Genomic DNA, 20,426 nt, shown 5'->3' on the forward strand with positions numbered 1-20,426 from the left:
GTGAACCGATAAGGTTTCCAAGCAAACTTTTTCTTGCTGGCTAAACTTGTCATGACACGTGTTTTGTTTGCTAGCGAACACTTGTAAAACAATGTATTTGTTTGACCAACCTTTGATGGCAACTCTTGGTATACAACACTGTATATAGACTCGCAATTTTTTTTTGTAAATACAATTAAGACTAAGAACAAATCTAAAACTCTTCCGTTTAAATGAGTCAAACATAAAAATCTGCCAACCAAAGTTCAATCATAGCCCAGGTGCCAGAGGAGATATCCACAGCACGTTTCTTCCAAATAAATCCAGAGGAGAAAGAAATATCTCACACCAAGCTCGCAGCTGCTGCCGCCGTTCGGCTTGCTGCTTAGGCTGCTGTTGGCTGCTGGCTGCTGCTGCAGCAGTCCGGCAGCTAGCCGCCGAACAGAGTGAATATAGTACGGTCCTCGCCAAAAAAATTAGGCCGTTCCGACGCAAAATTTTTTTGCGTTGGAATCTTACTAATTTGAAATACTAAATGAAGTCTATTTATAAAACTTTTTACACAGATGGGTTGTAAATCGCGAGACGAATCTAATGATGCTAATTAATTTATTATTAATCAATAATGAGCACTTGGTTACTGTAGCATTACTGTTGCAAATCATGGACTAAGTATGCTTCTTAGATTCGTCTCGCGATTTACAGCTCATCCATGCAAAAGTTTTGTAAATAGACTTTATTTAATACTCTATATGTATGTGTCGAAACATTCGATGTGACTTTTTTTTCGTTTACAGGGTTTATGGGTGGGAACTAAACACGGCCATGATATTAGTACGGCACCCGTTGCGTGCACCGATCAATAACCCTCGAGGAACAGACACCGAAAGCGACGAAATGGAGGGACCAAAACGCAAAACGGCCAAACCCCCCGCAGATAGCCGACGTGGAATATCTTCTATCTTTTGACCCTTTCGCCCTCCTCTCGCTTCGCTTCGCCTGGTTGCTTCGCTTCGTCTACTTCCCAACTCCCCCCCTGAAAAACCGAGGAGGATTGGACTCGCTCCACCCCCGAAGCGTGTGTACTGTGTACGCCCACGCACGGCCATGGCAGCCGCCGCCTCCTCGTCCCCGCCCCTATCCACAAACCCTAGGTAGCTCGAGAGCCTCCCGCCGCCAGATCCCCGAGTCCCGCGCCGATCTGAGCTCCCTAGCTAGATTTCCGCGGCGAAAAGAGCGCGTTTTTTTTCAGCAGTCTTTTTTTCTTCTTCTTTTCCTTCGGTCGGTTTTGGCAAGGAGAGGGCTGGAGTAATGGAGCCCAGGGTCGGGAACAAGTTCCGGCTCGGCCGCAAGATCGGGAGCGGCTCCTTCGGAGAGATCTACCTCGGTGAGCAGCCGCGGCTCGTGCTCGGAGGGTTTTGTGTGTGTGTGTGTGGGGGGGGGGGGGGGGGTTCTTCTTGCTAATGGGTGATGATGAGATTGTTCTCTGTCTGTCGCTTGTGGATGCAGGCACCAATATCCAGACGAACGAGGAGGTCGCGATTAAGCTGGTCCGTGCTCTCTCCCTGCTGGATTGACTGCTCGGATCTTTGTTACACTCCATTTCCGCTGCAATGCTTCCTGCTCTTTGGTGTAACTCTTTGTAGTGCATCCCTGTGACCACTGTTGGGTTCTAGTTGCTAGCTGAGGTTTGGGTTCGGGACCTTGTGTGTGTCAATAAGTAGTTATAGGATGTTATTGTAGCCGTCTAGGACCAATTTCGAGCTCTCTGATTTGGCTTTGGAATCGGGGTCTGCTCGCATTAGCTGCTCTGCTTCTCAATGGATCAATCTTCTGGGTAGTACTTTGTTGGTTATTGTGGCTTTGAGTGGAATTGTGGCTCACGTGGTAGGACTTTGAAAAATGTTTGCATCTTTGAGCACTCTGCAAATCATGGGAACTGCTAATTGAAATGAGATGCACCTGTTGGAGTGTTGCCTGATGGGTCTAAATTAACTGGTATAAACGAGAATTGAGACTGCATAAATGCTAGGTGATTAGGCTTGATTTCTAGCATCAGCTTATGAACTCAACTTTTGATTGCCTATGTTTATATTTGCAGGAAAATGTGAAGACAAAGCATCCTCAATTGCTTTATGAATCAAAGATTTATAGGATTCTGCAAGGAGGAAGTATGGAAGCTTTTGACTCTTTGCGATGTAAGAATGCGTGTTAGGGCATGTGTGGATTGACACTCTTTGTTCGGACAGCTGGAATCCCAAACGTCAGATGGTTTGGTGTAGAAGGAGACTACAATGTCTTGGTTATGGATTTGCTTGGGCCAAGCCTTGAAGATCTATTTAATTTCTGCAGCAGGAAATTATCTCTGAAGACTGTACTTATGCTCGCTGATCAGATGGTACACACAGTGCCATCATTGAATGGTTTATTCTCAAGTTTTAGAAACATTTGTTTTTCCATATTTTGATGAATGAACTCACGATGTGTGTCAGCGATTCACCATTTTGATGGCATATGATCCCATACTGTGTGCTACCCATTAGCACATTGCCCCCTTGCACTTGCACACAGGCACACAAATCCTCATTAATAATTTGTATAATGTTTCTGTGTGGTTCCCACATTAAACCCTCTCCCTCCTGAGTGCTGAGCACCTCTGTTTTTCTTGTTTGTATGCATTATTCTTTTTTCCACCTATATATAAGGCTATAACAGATGTGTAATCTGCCCTCCCACTTGTAGATAAACCGAGTGGAATTTGTCCACTCCAAGTCTTTCCTACATCGAGACATCAAACCAGATAATTTCCTCATGGGTCTTGGCAGGCGAGCTAATCAGGTGGGTGGCACTGCCATCTTTAGTGTGTGCTTTAATTCATTTAAAATTTTGTTGGGTTATTAAACAGGAAGCTTCCTGTTTTCTTCTGTATTTTCATCCAGGTCTACATTATAGACTTTGGGCTTGCTAAAAAATACAGGGATACCTCAACTCATCAGCACATTCCATACAGGTATATAATAATTTAAGCATTCCTGAGATGTATATGTTTTCTGTTCTTTCAAATAAGCATGTTTAGTGTTCTTCTAATCAGCTCAAGTCACTTCCCAAGCATGTTTAGTGTTCTTCTAATTAGAACTTCCCAGTTTTGTCTTCTATCATTTGTTGAGCTAGATCTGGAAATTTTAATCCTGACTTAACTCTTTTGGTAGCATAAGTTCTATCTCGCTAGTACTATAATGCTTAATGAATCTAATTACAATAGTGAATAGTCACATCCCAGTCCTCACATGAGTTTGAACGGAAGAAAAATAGATTAATGAACATATGCCGGCCACACCAATCTGATAGTTGTATCATGCAGACATCTTTAGTTGTTTCTTTACTTTTTTTTTTGAACTACTTACATGCAATCTTAACGAGCTAGTAAATGCTGCAGGGAGAACAAGAACTTGACAGGAACTGCAAGATATGCTAGTGTGAACACTCATCTTGGCATTGGTGAGAATTATAGTGTGTCAGTTCAAGTTCTTTTTTCTTGGTATACCTTATGTCGGGCTAAATTTTGCTCTTGTTTTAATGGCCAGAACAAAGCCGAAGAGATGATCTGGAATCTCTTGGATATGTACTTATGTACTTCCTGAGGGGCAGGTGAGTTTGATCAGTCATTATCAGCTCCTTCTATGTGCCCTTACCTAACATTTCTTTTCTTTACAGCCTTCCTTGGCAAGGTCTTAAAGCAGGAACAAAGAAGCAAAAGTATGAGAAAATCAGCGAGAAAAAAGTTGCAACATCAATTGAGGTATGTTTGGCACATCTTTAGCTGGAATTGGAACTTTTCCCTGGGGAATGTCATTATTTTTTCGACCTATTTCAGGCTCTATGCCGTGGTTATCCCACCGAGTTTGCATCATATTTCCATTATTGCCGCTCGCTGCGGTTCGATGACAAGCCTGACTATTCATACCTTAAGCGACTGTTCCGTGACCTTTTTATTCGCGAAGGTCAGTTTGTTTGCCTTGCTTTCAATTTTAAGGAAATATTAATAACCTTTTGAGTAAAAAAGTTGTATTGTGTGCATGTTCATTATCAAACTCTGTTTTGCAGGTTTTCAGTTTGACTATGTGTTTGACTGGACAATATTGAAGTACCAACAATCTCAAATTGCCACCGCTCCACCCCGTGCGGTGAGCCTCTCCAACTCTTCCTTGATGACTTACCCACCAAATGTTATGTATTCATCTGTAGGGGAAATTCTGATGCCTTGCCTTTGGTACAGGGTCATGTTGCAGGACCTTCTGGATTAGCACCTGCATTACAGAATGACAGGCAATCAGGTAATTTGGTGCAGTCTCCTTAATTTGCTGTGTTTGTATTTTAGCATTTGATCAAGTAAAGCTCATCATTTATCTTTCAGGCCATGAGGAAGCAAGGACTAGTGGTTGGTCATCAATAGATCGACGTCGTACCCCACCTCCCATCACAAGCGTGGGGACACTATCTAAGCAGAAAGCGCCTGTGGGGAATGATGTTACTTCTTCTAATGGTGCTGTGGTAAGTTGTCATCATGTTGTCTGTTGTTTGTAATGGGACTTAAAAAGGTGTGCAAGGTAAGACACCTTTTCATCCTCTAGACCTAGTGTAATATAATTCTAACATTGCACAATGTACACAAACTGTTCTTTTGGGGTGCGAATAATCAAACTTTTTAGTTTGTCTAACTTTTTCTTTGTGAATTCGATAATGAACATATGAAAATCATATGTTATATTTATTGTGGACAGTATTTCCATGATATTATACAAGGTTCTATAAACATTTTAATAGAAACTAGTGGTCAAACTGCATGATGGTGCATGGTGCTCTTGTGTGACTAGGGGATTTTAAAAAACCCCTTGAAAATTATTAGGGCAGAAGCCACTACAAAAGCTTATTGTAGTGGTAGTCGAGGCCTTTGGGATGGGGAATTTGGTAGCAGCATTCAAATACACATGACCAAGTTACCATTAACAGATCCTGGTCATTTCTAAGTTATCTGAAATTTTGGATAAGTTATCTTGAACAAGAATGTGAAGACTAGGAGAGCTGTTTTACCTGTTTTCTGAAATTTTGCGGCCACGAGGGAATTATAACCTGCTATTTCCAATTTTATTCAGCCCTGTATATCAGTATGTGCTGAGTACTCAACTGCTTTCTTGGTCAACCAATGCTGGTTTAGTTGAATAATGCTCATTGTTGTTTTTTGACTTGGTAAAAGTAGTATTATCACATTGATTTTGCATTTGCTTCTTCACGTTGTATTTCTTTGATTAAGCATAATTTACAGTCTTCATTCTGAAAAAATAAACAGCAGAAAAGATGCTCCTCAATTTTGGACTTACTTTGGTCTCTGCTTCTTTTTAGATATCGGCATCGGGAATAAACTTTTTGGGAAGGTCTAGTGGATCTTCAAGGAGACCTGTTGTTTCGAGTAGCCGTGATGTGGTGGCCACTGATAGTTCTGAGCCTTCTCGAGCACGTACAACTGATGCAAGCCCTGGGGCGCTCCGCAGAGCATCAGGTCCTCAGAGAAGCTCACCTGTCCATTCTGCAGAACAAAAGCGCTCATCATCAGGCCGGCATCCATCTAATGTGAAGAACTATGATTCTGCCCTCAAAGGCATTGAAGGTCTTAACTTTGATGGTGACGAGAGGGTTCAGTACTAGAGCTGCAAGAAATTCTACATCCACTCTGTAAAAATCATAATCAGGTGGTTAGCATTGAGTTTCCTGTTGAGTTTTGGATCAACAGGAAATAAAGTGCTGGGAGGAGGATGTGATCACGTGAAGTGTGGTTTATCAGGTGGTCTTCTGGGCAAGGTAAATAAATGTCTGTCTGAGGCGCGTGAAACCTAGCTCATAATGTTATGTAAATGTCTTATAGTTGGTCTACTGTCAGGCGTCCCTGTGAGTTCATCAGTCTGTTTTACTGTTCTATTCCTTTGGATGTTCCATTTCGACTTGGAGTCTTGGGACAAGGAAAACAACACTGGTAGAACTTGTATTTGGAAAACTGAAATTCGAGCATGTAGAATTCTAATCAGTCGATTGAGCAAATTTGTCTGAACATGTTCCTGACTAGTAAATTGATCTGTGAAGACATGTTATTTCACTTATTTGCATGTAACGTCTACTATGCTGGCGATTGTTATTCATCCATTTCTTCACAGCCGTTCTGAGAAATTATTCTAGCACCTGCCTGGATCAATGCACGACCATCCATGTTCAGTGATGGGGCCTAAGTCTGCAGCTACAATGACTATATTTTTTACTCGTAGGGATTCTGACCCAAATACGTGTAATTTGGTACAAAATCTAATTAACCCTTAAATTCCTGGAAACCAAAGGAAAATTGGAAGTATTCCAAGCTGGCAAGTATAGCATTGCCCAGACAGTGTAAAGCTGGCGATGTGACAGCCTCATAGGGGCAGGTGCTGGGCGCAAGATCAGGAGCTGGTTCTCCGATTGGAGATCCGTTTTGATTGCGCTGCTGCTCCTCGTGCTCGAATGATCATGGCCCCTCGCCCTCTTTGCTCATAATATGGTTATGAATTCTGATCGTTGCTTGTGGATCAGCAGTAGGTTGATCTATTAGGGTTCTGAGTCCGTTTTTTATCTTTATATCTGTTAAATGGTGATCAACAGTTCAGCGTTGTGGTGATCGAAATTACTTCTGCAAAATTTCTTCACCCTCTGCTTTGCAAATTTTAGCTCTTGCGTCAAAGCAGGACCATGTTTTGATGAAGTGGATGCAACTGTGCAACCTGTACCCATAAAGCAAAGTATAGCCGCAACAGGTTGCATTCCAACACAGTGAAAACTTTGAAAAAGGTTCAAGTCGTCCTGTTTCTTCATCAGTTCAAACTTGCACGATATAAAATAAAGGAATTCATCCTGTTCACTGAATGGACGAAATGTTTCGAATTCTTGAACAAAACGCAAGGATAACCACACACTGACCACACATAACAACAGTCATAAAATATTTCTCATTGTACAACGTGTATTATTGTAACCACCGCGAACAAAGTGCTGGTGCAGCCATGTATCCATTTGCCAACACTGTTACTGTTGAAGAACATATAAATTCTTACACTCTTGCTTCCCAGATGAAATAAGAATTTTGAGCGCACAAGTAGCATGAATGGCTACTAAAAAGATGTCAAAAGATGATACTTGAAAGCCAATGCCCCCAGCCCAGTAACACTAAACACTAGCAGAAGAACATCCAAGAAACACTGGTGCTTTTCCATTTCCGTAGCCCAGCTCTGACATCTCCCAGCTTGTCCGGGGGGCGACCTCCTGGTGTGATCGAGTGTATTGCTGAGCACAAACAAGAGAATTATCGAAACACTGGTGTAAGTCAATGAGGCAGACGACAAGAATAAAGAGCGAGTGTTCAAACTGTATAATAAGCAGATGAGGTCCTCCTAATTCTGATAGCCCCCGCGTCGCTCCCGCAGGCGGCACGGGGAACCTCACCGCGCCGCCGCCGGGCCCTCGTCCCTCCTCCCCCTCCTCCTCGCCGTCGCCCGAGCTGGGGGCCGGAAGTCCGGAACCAGCAAGGAGGGCGGCGGCGGGGCGTCCCGGCCGGGGAGCGTGCGTGCTGTGCGGGCGGCGGCGCCGCGTTTCTCCGGCGGCTCCTGGGGGCTGCCCCGGTGCTCCATCGGCCGGATCCATGGTCCCTTGGGGCGGATCCGTCGCCCCTCTGGGCGGATCTGCGGCCCGGGAGCCGGGGCCTGTGCGGGGGCGTGCCGGCGCCGGCCTAGCCGAGCGAGTGGCCGCGCGGCCATGGAGGCGCGGCGCGAGGCACTTGGGGCCGTGCGGAGCGGCGGCCTTGACTGGGCGGCGAAGTGACGCGGCACCCGGTGGGGCCGCACCGGTGGTGACAGGAGGCGGCGGAGGTCGCGTGTCACCGGCGTTTCTGGCCGCCGCAGAGGAGCAGCGGCGCGAGGGGGAGATGCGGCGCGGGCAGAGGCCGCGTCGCGCGTGCTGGCGGTTTCTGCCCGGCCGGGAGGAGGTGCGGTGGTGCGGCGTGCCGGGAGGAGGTGCGGTGGTGCGGTGTGGCGCCGGCGTGTTGCCGGGTCGCGAGGACGGCGGAGGGAGATGGAGCTTCGGCAGCGGGCTTTGTGGAGCTGCGACAGTGGTGTCCCTCGGTTGGGGCGGCCGCAGTGATGGTGCCGGCTTGAGGCGACGAACGCGTGCAGTGGGGTGCCGGCACTCCGGGCGAAAGCCCTCGCTAGATTCATTCTGGTGAAATGGCGGCGGCGCCTCCGGGCGTCGCTCTCTCTGTTGAGGGCGTCATTTTGGAGTTGCAACCCTCCTGCACGAGGTCTCTGGGTGAAAACCCGGTCCAACTTCTGGACGAGCGATGGCGGCGCCTGTGGGCGTCGTGACCTCCTTGGAGGCGCCGTCTCTTGATACACCGTTCGGCGACTTGGCCGGCCTGCTGCTCGCGTTTTGCTTCGGCTGGTGGTGACAAATCTGTCGGAGGGCGTGCGGAGAAGGCGGTTGCCTACCTCACGCCAAGACGCCTGCTCTTCTGTTGGTGGCCGGGGGTCATCACTCGGTTGTTGTTCGCCTGCTTGCAGCGTTCCGCGGCGTCTGGAGCTGCGTGGCAGTCTCCAGTGCGGTGCGAGACAGCGTTTGAAGGATGGCGCTAGCGGCAACGACAATCAGTGACGACTTGGCCTGCAGCGGATCGCGGCAGGGTGTTCAGCACGGCTGAACCCTTCCGGTGCGGTACAACGTTGGAAGACGGCGCGGGCATCATCTTCGGTCTTCTGGCTCGAGGGCGGCGTCTTCGTGCGAGGGGGAAAGCAACGTGATGATTTCGAACCACGGCGGTGATCTGGCGGCTTGGTTCAGTTCCTGGGGGGGGCGGGGCACCTCTTCTTGCTGCCTCGACGGCAATCCCTGAAACAAGTACGGAGCGTGGTGCCGTGTGGCGGATTGGAGGTCCCCGCACACGTGAGAGGCGTGCTGAGTGGCGGGTTGGAGGTCCCCGCACACGCGAGAGAGGCGTCCAATGGCGGAAGTGGCGAGGCCCCCGCGCGTTGGATTGCTCCGGACTTGGTGTTTTTTCATGCCGTCGGGCGGTCGGTTTGGGTGCAGCAGCACTGCGGCGTTGGGTCCTGCATGGCAGTAGCCTCCTGGTGTGGTGGTGTCTGCCCCTTCTGCTCCTCTATCAACGCTGGAACACTTCAGATGTTTCGATAACCGCAAGAGTGCGATTATGGGTGGAAGCTGCGGTTGTGCCTTTTCTCCTCTGTCGTTGTTGTGAATAGAGTTTGGCCGTGTTGATGTCCCAATCCAACCGGGCAGTGAGTATAGTTGAGCGGTAACTCGTGTTGACGTCCCAATCCAACCGGGTGAGTTTGTTGTTTTCTTTTCTTTTTGTTTCCTGCCTATGGCCTCCAGGACCGTAGTCTTATATTTTTCTGCTATATCAATAGAAACGCACTCATCGAGTGTGGTTTGTTAAAAAAAAATAAGCAGATGAGGTCACTTCACCTCCATTTTCTTCAGCAATTCATGGGCGGTCGGCGCTGAGACTATTATATCCCTGCAATCTTGCTTAATAAAACCTTCCGTCGCCCCTTTATCAAATAGTATGAGCAACGGGTCATAGTAACCATCAACATTTAGCAATCCAACCTGCAGCATGTCATGATAAGTTGTTCAGTGCCCTTAAGTTGTTTGTTCACAGCCATATAGTAATACTCACTGGTTTGTCATGAATTCCAAGTTGTGACCATGTTATCATCTCTAACAACTCTTCCATTGTTCCATACCCTCCTGATGTCCAGAAAGTCGTCATTTTCATGTGAGCACATCAAATTAAATTGAAGTCCCTGTCACTCTGTCAGTATGTACTAGAGAAAAAATGATAATTGTGTACCAGGAAGAGCAATAAAGGCATCAGCTTGTCGTGCCATCTCAGCTTTCCTTTCGTGCATGTCGGTGACAACCTTTACTTCTCCAACGCTAGCACCGGATATCTAGTTTGAAGTGGAAAATTTTGTTGTTCCAAATGGTTATACAGAGTACTGAAAATAGGCCATAGTTTCAGATCTCTTCTATCGCCATTCTTCAGATATACTTCCACAGCAAGACATGTTTAAAAATGCTGCCCAGGACTCCAGGGTCACGTTGGAACAAGTACATAGAAATAGCTGCTTGTTTGCCTAATTGCCTTTGCCAAGTTCCTAACTCCAGTGTTCAGTTTTTGAGTTACATATAGACCATCATTCAAAACCTATCCTCTACCGCCTAAAAGAAAGTTTATGCCTCTCACTTTCCCCCCCTCAACTTGACATGTCCTATTGGCAAGCTACACATTCAGAATAATTACACCAACCCAGTGGCAGACATTAAAATTCCAAGTTGCACCGCCCTAAAGTCTAAACTGATCGGCTGCCACTCCAAGTCTCCAAGTCGCCTCCCCTAAATCCTAGTTCCAACTCCTCAGTCATCACCTGTTCACAAATTGCTAACCCCCGAAGCAAAGGTGAATCAATCTGGGCCAAGAAGCCTCAGGAATCAAATGGCGACTTGGAGGGCACTACTGACATAGCACTACATGAGCTGCTACAGCAGACTGACGAAAATTTCGTAAAACTGGCATCCACGGTCAAATTTCATAGATATGATTCAAATGAACCATCTCTGTCAGCAAGTACGAAACCGAACGCGAAACAAACTCTGATTCTTAACTGAGAATTGTTTTGCAGTTAGTTAAAGATCATTCTCTCTGATGAATGACTTGGCCGCTAGAGCAGAATTATACTGGAATTGTTATTTCTAGGCGTGCACAAAGAACAGCCAAAAGGGACGGTTGATATTTGATACACACCTCAAGCGGCATGAGTGCTTTTGGAATCACCCTGCAAATGGATCAAACAGAACAGCAGCACGTGAGAATGAGATAGATCACACCCAGTGTTGGAGAACTGAATTAGAGGCAGAATTCTCCAGGGGCGGCAGGTAAGTAGATACCCGAGGACACTGCAGCCGCCATCAAGAACCGTCTGCGCGATCAGGCCCATGAGCCCGACGCTGCCGCCGCCGTAGACCAAATCGATCCCCCTCGCCACCTGCGAAGGGAAAGAGCCCGCGGCCGGAGTCCCGCCGCGGCGAGCGTGAGCGCGAAAGGAAGCAAGCGAAGCAGTCGAGCCAAGGATCGGAATTCTGGACCGGCCGCGGTCGCCACCGGCGGCGCATTACCAGCTCTTTGCCGAGGTCGAGCGCGGCGTCCCCGAAGACCGGGCGGTTGCCGGGGTTGCTGCCGCAGAAGACGCAGATCCTGCCGAACCTGCTCGCCGCCGGCGCGTCCGCCGCGCTGGTGTCGCCCATGGCGTAGGAGCGCGGTGCGGGCGGCGGCGGCGGCGCGGGGAAGGGGTCACGGCTTCGCTTCTGCGTGCGCGTGCTATCCGCTTGAGCTGGGGAGCTTCAAATGAAGGCGGCACGGTACCTCCATCGAGGCTTCTCTTGTCGGTCGTCACGCGACGCGATCGCGTAATTAATTTGCCGGGTCAACTCGAACTGGGCCCCAGATTGCCCCACGGGGAGCCCACATGTCAGGGTGCAGATCTTGCAGTTGCAGTTTGGTCCCTGGCACCTGCCCCCTCTCAGAACCGAGTCCTTGGGCTTCACAAGTTGTTTCCCTCTTTTCTTTTAGAGCAAGACTTATAGTCCCAGCCAGCTGCAGGCTAGGAGCACGCCAGATCGCCATGCTCACCAGATCGCAGAGTGCACATTTAATGCGTTTCAGTGAGAGCGCGAGCGTTTTCGCCAGTTCCCAACGAGCAACTCGTCAGCCGCCCGCTCCAACTCTCTCTCCCCCACGTCGAATCCCAACCGGCTCCACACCGACCATAATATCTGCTCTTAGGAAATTCGGGCTTTTGACAGGTTCATTCATCCATGAACGTGTCAATGTGCTGTGCTCCAAACCTACAGTCTAGGGCATGGTACGCGTGAAAGCATTCAAAGGAATCTTGAATGCTTTCCCCTGGATAGAGAACCGGCACAACAGCATAGCCTTTTTTTTTAGGATAAGAGCCAAGTGATGTGCTAGGCTATAGGCCTGTTTGGTTGGACTTTTTGTGGTTGTGGCTTCCAACCACAGTTCAAAAGCTAATCAAATGCGTTGGCTGTCATGGGAAGCCACAGCCAAAAAGCAGCTGTGAGACAGTTTAATTCTCACAGCACGTCTCCCCCTGCTTCCGCCGGCTGTGAGATCGATTTTTTCATCAAAATTACCCGCTTGCCACTCTTTGCATAGCGTACCGGTTCCTTCTCTATTTTTGTTCACTCCACCACCTCGCTTTCTCTCCCAGACTGAGCGCCCGCACCTTGGGTTCCCCGGCGACGAGCTCCACTGCGGCGGCGGCGCCCGCACCACTGCTCCACCGACGAGGGCAAGGGCGAGCTCCGCCGCGCGGCGAGCACGAGCTCCGCCATCCCGAACCGCCACCACACCGTGAGCCCCTGCTTGAGCCGCCGCCGCCTCGCGATTCCGGCACGCGAGCCACTGCTTGGCCTGGAGGGCGAGCTCCGCTGCGCAGCGAGCGCGAGCTCTGCCAGCCCGAGCCGCCGCCGCCCCGCGAGCCCCTGCTCGGCCCCGAGGGCGAGCGTGCACGCCATGCTGCCGGCCACGGGCGGAGGAGAGGGGGCCGCGGAAGGGAGCGCTAGCTCCACCGCCGCCGGCCGCCGGCGCGCGGGAGGAAGTTAGGGGGCACAGGCGGGAGCGCGAGCTCCGGCCACCGCTGGCGAGTGTGAGGAGTGGGGCACGAGATAGAGGTAAGAGAAGAAGAGAGAGGAGAGATTGACAAGTGGGGTCAGATGACACGTGGGACCTGTGAGCATGAGCTTTTCCAAAAAGCTACAGCTGTTCGACCAAACGACTTTCTGCTTCCTCACCGCACATATCTCACAGCAGCATTTTCATAGCCCACAACAGCTTTTCTCTACAGCCACAGCCCAACCAAACACACCCTATGATAGAGGCATAGGAAACTACATGCGATCTCTTTCTTTACAGGAAGTATATATCCCGGAAGATTGACTGCTGCACTTCAGATCAGATCCTGAAAGAGAACTCACCCGAGATATTTGCTTAGCTAGGGGGGTGAGGTCGGTCATATTCCCCGTAGTAATCTTGCCAATATAAATTCTCGACTTCCTTAGCATCTCCAATAGTTCTCAATCTCTTTTCCTCATTCTTGTTTTTTAGGGAAAAAAACCCCTCTTATAGTTCTCCATTATAGTTTCTCATTCTAGTTTCTTATCTCCTAACAATTGTCATATTGCTCGTCCTTGTACGTAAATATGCGCACGCTTCCGTGACTCCCAATCATCCTCCCTACGGCCACTTCTACGGGGAAAAAATTGTTGTTTACTAGACCGCCGTCACTTCTCGCATCGATTTCGGCTGCCAAGGTGCATCTCCGGCGCAAGTAAGAGGTAAAACGGAACCCCCTCGTCATCCTCATTATTTTTTTGGCAAATTCCAAGCCCTTTCGTGCCCTTAATCGCCAGCAATTTAACTTGCAAGAAGCTTCTGTCCGCCGGCCATAAAAGTTTCCCACGAAATTAACCTTGTAGGGTCATAATTTTTCATTTTTTGAGTAAAAATGGAGAACTGATACTTTTTGTTGCATCCCATAGCTATTAGGGAAATTTGTCCGTGGGACATTGCGAAAGTGGGGTTTTGTATGCAACATATTATCAAAGTTAAATTTGTCTGCAGTACATTGCAAAAGAGTTTTTTGGTCCGCAACACACCACTGCAAATAAACTAATCATTTTCGGCTGGGAGAAGAGGTAAAAAGTCTTATTTGCCCTTGGCCCCACCTGTCATCTTCCTCTCCCTCTCCTTTGCCTCTGCCGTCCTCTCGTTTTCTTCCCCACTAAGCTACTACTGCCTGAGCGCCGGCCACCACCGGGGCGGTGGCGCGCGCGGGGCACGACGGCGGGCGTGCGCGGCGGAGGAGCATGGCGGCGGGCTCCCATCGCCAGGCGCGCGGGCGGATCTCGACGGCCGGATCTGCTCCTCCTCCGGCCGGGCCCCTCCTCCCCAGCAGCTCGAAATCCGGCGCGGCGGTCTCGTGTCCAGGCTCCTCCTCGAGCTCCGTCCCTTGCTCGAGCTCGGCGGCCATGGCGGGGCGTGTAGGCCATTGCGGGGCGGAGGTTGCGACGGCGCGCAGCGCGGCGGCTGGTGGCCGGCTGTCTCCTACCTCCCCCGTCGACGAGGCGGACCCAGGCGGCCGCGGCGCGCGCTCCATGTGCGCCAGGGGCTACTCGCGGCGCGCGCTCGATGGGCGCTGGGGATGGGCCCAGCTCCTCCATGGGCTCCGGGCTCCACGGGTCCGGCGTCCTCCCTACTGCCGCGCGTCTCCTCCTCGGGTCCGACGACCTGCCCCGCCGCGATGTCGTCGCGCACTCCTCCGTCGTCACCGCGTTCCTCCGCGCGGGCTACCCGTGGCGCGCGCTCCTCCACCTCAGCTCCTCCATGGGACGCCGCCTCCGAGCTCCTCCATGGACGCCGGAGAGGGGGGGACCGAACGCGCAGCCCCAACCCGCGCCGCCCTCGCGCCGGCCGAGGCCCACTGCCCCGCCGTGGCTCCGCCGTAGTGGCCGTCGCGCCTCCGCCGGAGTGGTCCCGTGGCGCCGCGCCCTGCTCGTTGTGAGAGGAAAGAGACAGGGCTCGCCGTGCCCCACCGTCTGCCCCCGCGCGTGGCGTGGTCCCGTGGCGAGCGCGCCGTCTGTGGATGGGTGGGAATAGCGGGAGAAGGAAGAAAGAGATGGGGAAGAAGATGACAAGTGGGCCCAGGGGCAAAATGGTCTTTTTACACCATCTCAAAGCTAAAATTGATTATTATACTCAGCATGGTGTGTTGGAGACAAAATTACATTTTTACGATGTGTTGGAGATAAATTCAGCTTTCACGGTGTGCTTCACACAAAACCAGTCTGTCCTGGATACAAATTTTTCTATCTATTTGAAGAGTTGACAAACAAGATTTGGGGAGAAAAAAATTAAAAACTACTGGAGATGCTCGTCTGATCTCATTATTTAGGAAGAAAGGACGAAGTCGCAACCTTTCCATCAGTCACATCAGTTTGTTGTTGACCTTGGCCATGACAACAGCTCGAACGAGCTTATGGGTGTGTTTAGATCCCACCCCGTAAACGCAAAAAAGTCATAAACACATTAAAGTGAAAATGAATCTTGTTAATTTGAAGTACTAAATGAAGTCTATTTACAAAACTTTTTGCATGGTTGGGCTGTAAATCGCGAGACGCATCTAATGAGCCTACTTAATCCATGATTTGCAACAGGGATGCTACAGTAACCATCCGCTAATTATTGATTAATCATGGATTAATTAGCATCATTAGATTCGTCTCGCGATTTACAACCCATCTGTACAAAAAGTTTTGTAAATAGACTTCATTTAGTACTTCAAATTTGGAAGATTCCCACGCAAAATTTTTTTTCGTTTACACTTCCCCTGATCTAAACAGGGCCTATGTTATCATTTACTCCTACCAAGTATGGGCCGTGTTTGGTTCCTTACAAAATTTTTCGCGCACGTTTTTTGAGAAGAGAATCTCGTATGCATATAGTACTAAATAAAGTCTATTTGCAAAACCTTTTCAGGGACGGGTGTAACTTTTCGCGATGAATCTAATGACGGTAATTAATTGATGATTTGCTACAGTGATGCTACAGTATCATCCTCTAATCACGCGGTCAAATGGAGATTCGTCTCGCGATTTACACAGGGGGTTGTGGAGGTGGTTTTGTAATTAGACTTTATTTAATACTCGTAATCAGTGGTCAAAGTAGGGTGAAAATTTTTTCACCCTACAACCAAACACGGCCATGATACTCCAAGGTTTCTTATATTTTTCAAAAAAAAAGATATCAAGGTTTCATCAGCAGCAGTCACCAGACGGAACACAACACTCGGACCAGCAGGCAATTTCACCGGCCCGATCGAGTTGTTCATCAAACCTGCCGCATCTGCCTCGAACCTTGGCTGACAACGATTGTTCCTGGGGCAGGATCTCCGCTCCGCGTGCTTCTTCTCAGCCTCAGCTCGTCCCCCCGACACCGCCGCTTAATCAAACATTCTCTAGCAGCCTGCTGCTGCTGCGCTGCACAAAATCTACACAACATTCCTGCAGTTCCGAGCACGACACGGCAGCGGCGGCGGCGGCGGTTGTCGCCGGACGCAGGCGCCACCGGCGCCGGTGAAGCTTCGGCGAACCTGCCGTGATGCCGGTGCCGGAGACGACACGTCCTGACGCGGATCGCAGCTTGTTTCGGGGACGAGACGTCGACGTCTCGTCTCGTCGCCTTGCGTCGTCCGTCCTCACGGCACGGGACCGACCGGCCTGTTTTTTTTTTTCCTTTGTTTTTTAGTACGAGAGTGTCCGACGACGACGCGGCGCTCCTTCTTCCTGGTAGCCTACAAGAGGCGGCACGCGTCGGTCAGATTAACATACTGCGAGTGACCTGGGACTGCGAGGGATTAGGGAGGCCATCAGTGAATTGTTTAGTCGCTAGGGGCTCATCATGGCTGGAGATGTTGCGACTTGCGAGCACATGGAGCACACACATCTTCCGAACCGAATACACTACTCTGTAGGATCTATTAAGTCCAGATGCTAGATGCCCTCTGTCTCCAAGCACCATGAACGTAGTACCCATTACAGTATTGGCCATGGGAGATTCTGAAGGATTCTGCGGTGGATCTATAGACATGTGTCGCCATCTGCCGACACCAGATATTGCAGAAGATAGACTGATCACAGGGTATTTCTGGCAAACCGATGGTAACTGCTGCTACTCGATCAAAGGAAAATGTCCCTGGTGCCGTGCGCGTAGAGCACTAGAGCACAGATCAAAGAACATTTCAGATTGACAGTACTCTGCATTCCTCATTTTCTACTTCTGTTCCTGCAGCCTGATTGCAGCCACTCCACAAAATCTTCTCCGGAGATATTTTTAACGTATTCTATGATACCCTCTGACATGCATCATGCGCTCCCAAGGTTTGTGGATATATAATTCAAAAAAAAAAAATCTGTTATCAAGTGATTGCTGTTAAACAAGTCAATGATTCACCAGAACAGCAGTAATATATGTGTTAAAATAGTCGCTAACAAATTCTGTATCTTTCATCAGAAATTTTATTGCCTAGCTAGGTATCTATCAAGTGATTGCAGTTAAACAAGTCCATGATTCACCAGAACACAGTAATACATACTGTATCTTTCATCAGAAATTTTATTGTCTAGCTAGGTATTATGGATAAAGCCATAAAGGGAATTGACAAAGAAGAAATTTGACAATTCTCAAATATATATAATTTCCAAAAGAAAACATCTGAATTCTGCAAGCAAGAGAGCATATGCTTTTATAAAGCAAACAAGAAAGAAGTTTGTATCACTTATGACTCATCCCATCTGAAATTGTCAATTCATTGATGCTGATCCAGCACAAAAGTACATTAACTAGTTATCACCATCCTGCATGACTCAAAAACAGTGGTTTAGAAACCAGAAGTAGCAGGTAGAAGCAGTTCAGCCTTTGTACATCAGAAATGCAGATGGTGCCAAAACAAGCAAGGAGGCATTGAAATCAGAGCATACATACAAGTCAACATTAATATGCCTAAAATATAGCATTATGGAAAATACAAGTACTAAGTTCTAAAACAAGGCAACAGGCTGGCCATCATTCTCCTTGTCCAAACTTCTAGTGCCTCGCCCTTTCAAAGTCAAACTGTTCAACCTCTTTGAAGTAACTGAAAGTTCTGAGCCAGCTGTGCTTTGAACATCTACAGAAGATAACGCTGTCCTGCTGTTACAGTGCGTATCAGAAGACCGTTGCCTTTGAAGCGGTGGCTTATGGGTACCAGAACCATTCAACTTAGCTTTGGCCGATTTAGTCCAGTTCATGTAGTTGGGTCCACCTCCATGTCCACAATCAGATCTTCTTTCCGATGTTATGAAATTTGTGCCAGACACTGGGGTGACTGAGGAAGTCGATGGCGAGCTTGCATCACAAACAAAATCTGATGAAGAAGCAGATATTGTGGAAGGAGGTCTAGCTGCCACCCTGGTCGTCATATTGTTTCTTCTGATCTTGACTGAGCTTACATCTGAAAGTTTTGAACTGACTGCATTCATCTCCTCAATGCTCTCTGAACACCGAGAATTGGTAGAGTGTTCAGTATGGGTTTGCTCCATAAGGCGGTTCTCCCACGGTTTTGTTGCCATCCACCCTTCAAAATGGCTCCAATTTTGATTGGTCCTATTACTTCCATGGTGTCTGAGAGATACAGCTGGAGAGCTAGGCCTACCACTGTGGCTTGAACTCCGCTGCAGAAACAAATATTAGAACATACATGAAGAAAATCAACATTTTTTCTTTCCAAATCCAGACTATCGCTGCAAGAAATTATACCTGGTGAGAGAGAGCATAAGCAATTGCCCTTTCTCTCTTTACCGCACCCTCGTGCCTCATGTGTAGCTTTGATTTTAAGTCATCCACAGTGCCTTGACTATTACACCATCCAGCCTGCAATGTGAAGCATGTCATACAAACGTGCAGACACCATCATCGCACACTATCTTATATTTTGCAGGACTGTAATATGATTTAAATGTTTGAAACTAAACAAGTGTGCAGGCCCATTGTCCTAGTTAATAATCTGCAATGAACTAAAAGTTTGTTGGCCATCAAGCATGGCATAAACAAAGTTGCAGGGATGACACTACCAAGATTAATTCAAAGATATCTGGTCAATAGTAAACAATATATCAAATCATCATTACTAAATGAGAGCTCAATATCAAAAATCATTCCTACATCATGGATATAGTGATTTTACTGTTGCAAGTCTGCAGCAAAAGCAACCGACTGCACCAAGTGACAAATTCTAATTTTGCGGATTCATGAAGAGTGCATATGACATTCGTACAACTGCATAATAATAGAGTATGACGCATAATGCAGTTGTAGGGCAAGTCGACTACATAGTCAATACTTAGAACTAAGCACAACGGCACAAGGCAACCAGCCCGCAGTCGCAGAAGTCATGAACGAAACAAACGTGCAGGTCCCCCTTAGGTCAGCCTAAAGCAAGTTCTGAAGGTTTTGCAGTTTATGGATGGCGAATAATACTAAGAACTAAGCAAAATGCGCAAGGCAACCCTGCTGCACTCGCAAAACTGGCCATGAAAGCAACGTGCAAGATCTCTTAAGCCCGCACAAAGCAAGTTCTGAAGGACATCCAGTTTATACCTCGGCTTCCTTGACGGGATCGGCGCGGCCGGTCCGGTCGTCGAGGATGTCCTGCGAGTCACGGCCGTCCGCCGAGATCCTGGCGCGGCGGTCCCGGGCGCGCTCCTGCACCCGGACGAGCGCGTTCATGCACTTGAGCGTGACGGCGAGCTGCTTGCGCACGCGGCGGCCGCGCACCAGCGCCTGCAGCCGCACGATCCCCCGCAGCGCCCTCCGCGCCCTCCGCGCCTGCGCCGCGCGAGCACCGACAAGAAACAGTGAGAGGGGAAAAAAAGGCAGCATTTTCCCTTTCAGCACCAGGAATCACGCGGCTGGTTAGCCTACGTACCAGGAAGGCGCGGAAGGCGGACTGGATGCGGACGGCGGCCCACTCCTGCCTGATGAGGCGGAAGTCCCTGGGCGGCGCGCGCACGACGGCCGCGACGACGGAGCTGCTGAGCGCGTCGGCGGCGGAGGACGCCTCGGACGGCGCCTCCGACGGCGGCGCGCTGCTCCCCCGCTGCGACGACGAGCTCCGCCAGAGCCGGCTCCACTTGCGCCCCTTCCCCGCGCCGCCGCCGGGCCTCTCCCTCTCCGCCGCCGGGCGGAGCCCCACCAGCGTCCGGATCCACTTGCCCGACGCCCCCATCGACGGCAAAACCCCAAACTTTTCCCCTCTCTCTCTCTCTCTCTCTCTCTCTCTCTCTCTCTGGCTCTCTCGCTGCTCCCACGACGAGGAGAGGCCGGGGGGAAACGGCCAAATGGGTGAGGACTCGAGGAGACGTGGGGAACGTGAGCCGGGCGGCGTGCCTTGGCCGTTGTGCGCTTCGGTTTACGAGTCTCGGGGCGGGGAGGAGAGCCGTTCGGGGGCACGCGCGGTTCAAATTTTGAAACCGGGACGAGCACACGAAGCCGGAGAGAGAGAGAGAGACGGGGCCGAGTGGACGTGGGGCCCCACCCGGGCACGCTTTCTTCCCCGTCTAGGAGGCTGGCGTGTGGGCCCGACGAGAGGTGCTGGGCTGTGTCATGTCACGGGCAGTTCCTTTCTTCGGCCGAGGCAGCCAGCGGCCAGCCAAAGGAAGAGCAAACGGCGCAGGCGCGCAGTCGA

At 49.6% G+C, this 20,426-nt stretch overlaps 3 protein-coding genes across 3 annotated transcripts; 1 reads left to right on the forward strand and 2 right to left on the reverse strand.

Moving 5' to 3' along the window:
- The first annotated feature begins 953 nt into the window (after nucleotides 1-953).
- On the forward strand, nucleotides 954-6,127 carry LOC120707793 (casein kinase 1-like protein 2). Its single transcript, XM_039992800.1, has 14 exons — nucleotides 954-1,366; nucleotides 1,489-1,529; nucleotides 2,081-2,150; nucleotides 2,229-2,377; nucleotides 2,722-2,817; nucleotides 2,919-2,989; nucleotides 3,416-3,477; nucleotides 3,564-3,627; nucleotides 3,694-3,778; nucleotides 3,854-3,980; nucleotides 4,084-4,163; nucleotides 4,256-4,313; nucleotides 4,394-4,530; nucleotides 5,380-6,127. Exons 1-14 carry the CDS (start codon nucleotides 1,291-1,293, stop codon nucleotides 5,680-5,682), a joined length of 1,419 nt encoding a protein of 472 aa, XP_039848734.1. The 5' UTR covers nucleotides 954-1,290; the 3' UTR covers nucleotides 5,683-6,127.
- Nucleotides 6,128-6,971: 844 nt separating this feature from the next.
- Nucleotides 6,972-11,481, reverse strand: LOC120707794 (probable cytokinin riboside 5'-monophosphate phosphoribohydrolase LOGL1). Its single transcript, XM_039992801.1, has 7 exons — nucleotides 11,242-11,481; nucleotides 11,014-11,111; nucleotides 10,871-10,901; nucleotides 9,917-10,016; nucleotides 9,743-9,813; nucleotides 9,529-9,672; nucleotides 6,972-7,338 (listed from the first exon to the last, which is right to left on the reverse strand). The coding sequence occupies exons 1-7, from the start codon at nucleotides 11,368-11,370 to the stop codon at nucleotides 7,222-7,224; spliced, it is 690 nt and encodes a 229-aa protein (XP_039848735.1). The 5' UTR covers nucleotides 11,371-11,481; the 3' UTR covers nucleotides 6,972-7,221.
- Nucleotides 11,482-17,490: 6,009 nt separating this feature from the next.
- On the reverse strand, nucleotides 17,491-20,164 carry LOC120707795 (protein IQ-DOMAIN 1-like). The gene is made up of 4 exons (XM_039992802.1): nucleotides 19,668-20,164; nucleotides 19,340-19,567; nucleotides 18,500-18,613; nucleotides 17,491-18,414 (listed from the first exon to the last, which is right to left on the reverse strand). Exons 1-4 carry the CDS (start codon nucleotides 19,965-19,967, stop codon nucleotides 17,743-17,745), a joined length of 1,314 nt encoding a protein of 437 aa, XP_039848736.1. The 5' UTR covers nucleotides 19,968-20,164; the 3' UTR covers nucleotides 17,491-17,742.
- Between the last annotated feature and the right edge of the window lie 262 nt (nucleotides 20,165-20,426).

The sequence above is a fragment of the Panicum virgatum genome, chromosome 5K (genome assembly GCF_016808335.1).
Source record: "Panicum virgatum strain AP13 chromosome 5K, P.virgatum_v5, whole genome shotgun sequence".
Taxonomy (NCBI): Eukaryota; Viridiplantae; Streptophyta; class Magnoliopsida; order Poales; family Poaceae; genus Panicum; species Panicum virgatum.

What these genes read in the sequence shown, in the direction of transcription:
- LOC120707793 (XM_039992800.1), top strand. Translation starts at nt 1,291, where the DNA reads ATGGAGCCCAGGGTCGGGAACAAGTTCCGGCTCGGCCGCAAGATCGGG. An exon ending in GAACACTCATCTTGGCATTG is followed by an intron (nt 3,478 to 3,563) that starts GTGAGAATTATA and finishes TTTAATGGCCAG; the next exon opens with AACAAAGCCGAAGAGATGAT. An exon ending in CTTCTTCTAATGGTGCTGTG is followed by an intron (nt 4,531 to 5,379) that starts GTAAGTTGTCAT and finishes GCTTCTTTTTAG; the next exon opens with ATATCGGCATCGGGAATAAA.
- LOC120707794 (XM_039992801.1), bottom strand. Translation starts at nt 11,370, where the DNA reads ATGGGCGACACCAGCGCGGCGGACGCGCCGGCGGCGAGCAGGTTCGGC. An exon ending in GGCGGCTGCAGTGTCCTCGG is followed by an intron (nt 10,902 to 11,013) that starts GTATCTACTTAC and finishes ATCCATTTGCAG; the next exon opens with GGTGATTCCAAAAGCACTCA. An exon ending in TGCCTTTATTGCTCTTCCTG is followed by an intron (nt 9,814 to 9,916) that starts GTACACAATTAT and finishes TCTGGACATCAG; the next exon opens with GAGGGTATGGAACAATGGAA.
- LOC120707795 (XM_039992802.1), bottom strand. Translation starts at nt 19,967, where the DNA reads ATGGGGGCGTCGGGCAAGTGGATCCGGACGCTGGTGGGGCTCCGCCCG. An exon ending in CCGCCTTCCGCGCCTTCCTG is followed by an intron (nt 19,568 to 19,667) that starts GTACGTAGGCTA and finishes CGCGCGGCGCAG; the next exon opens with GCGCGGAGGGCGCGGAGGGC. An exon ending in ATCCCGTCAAGGAAGCCGAG is followed by an intron (nt 18,614 to 19,339) that starts GTATAAACTGGA and finishes TTCACATTGCAG; the next exon opens with GCTGGATGGTGTAATAGTCA.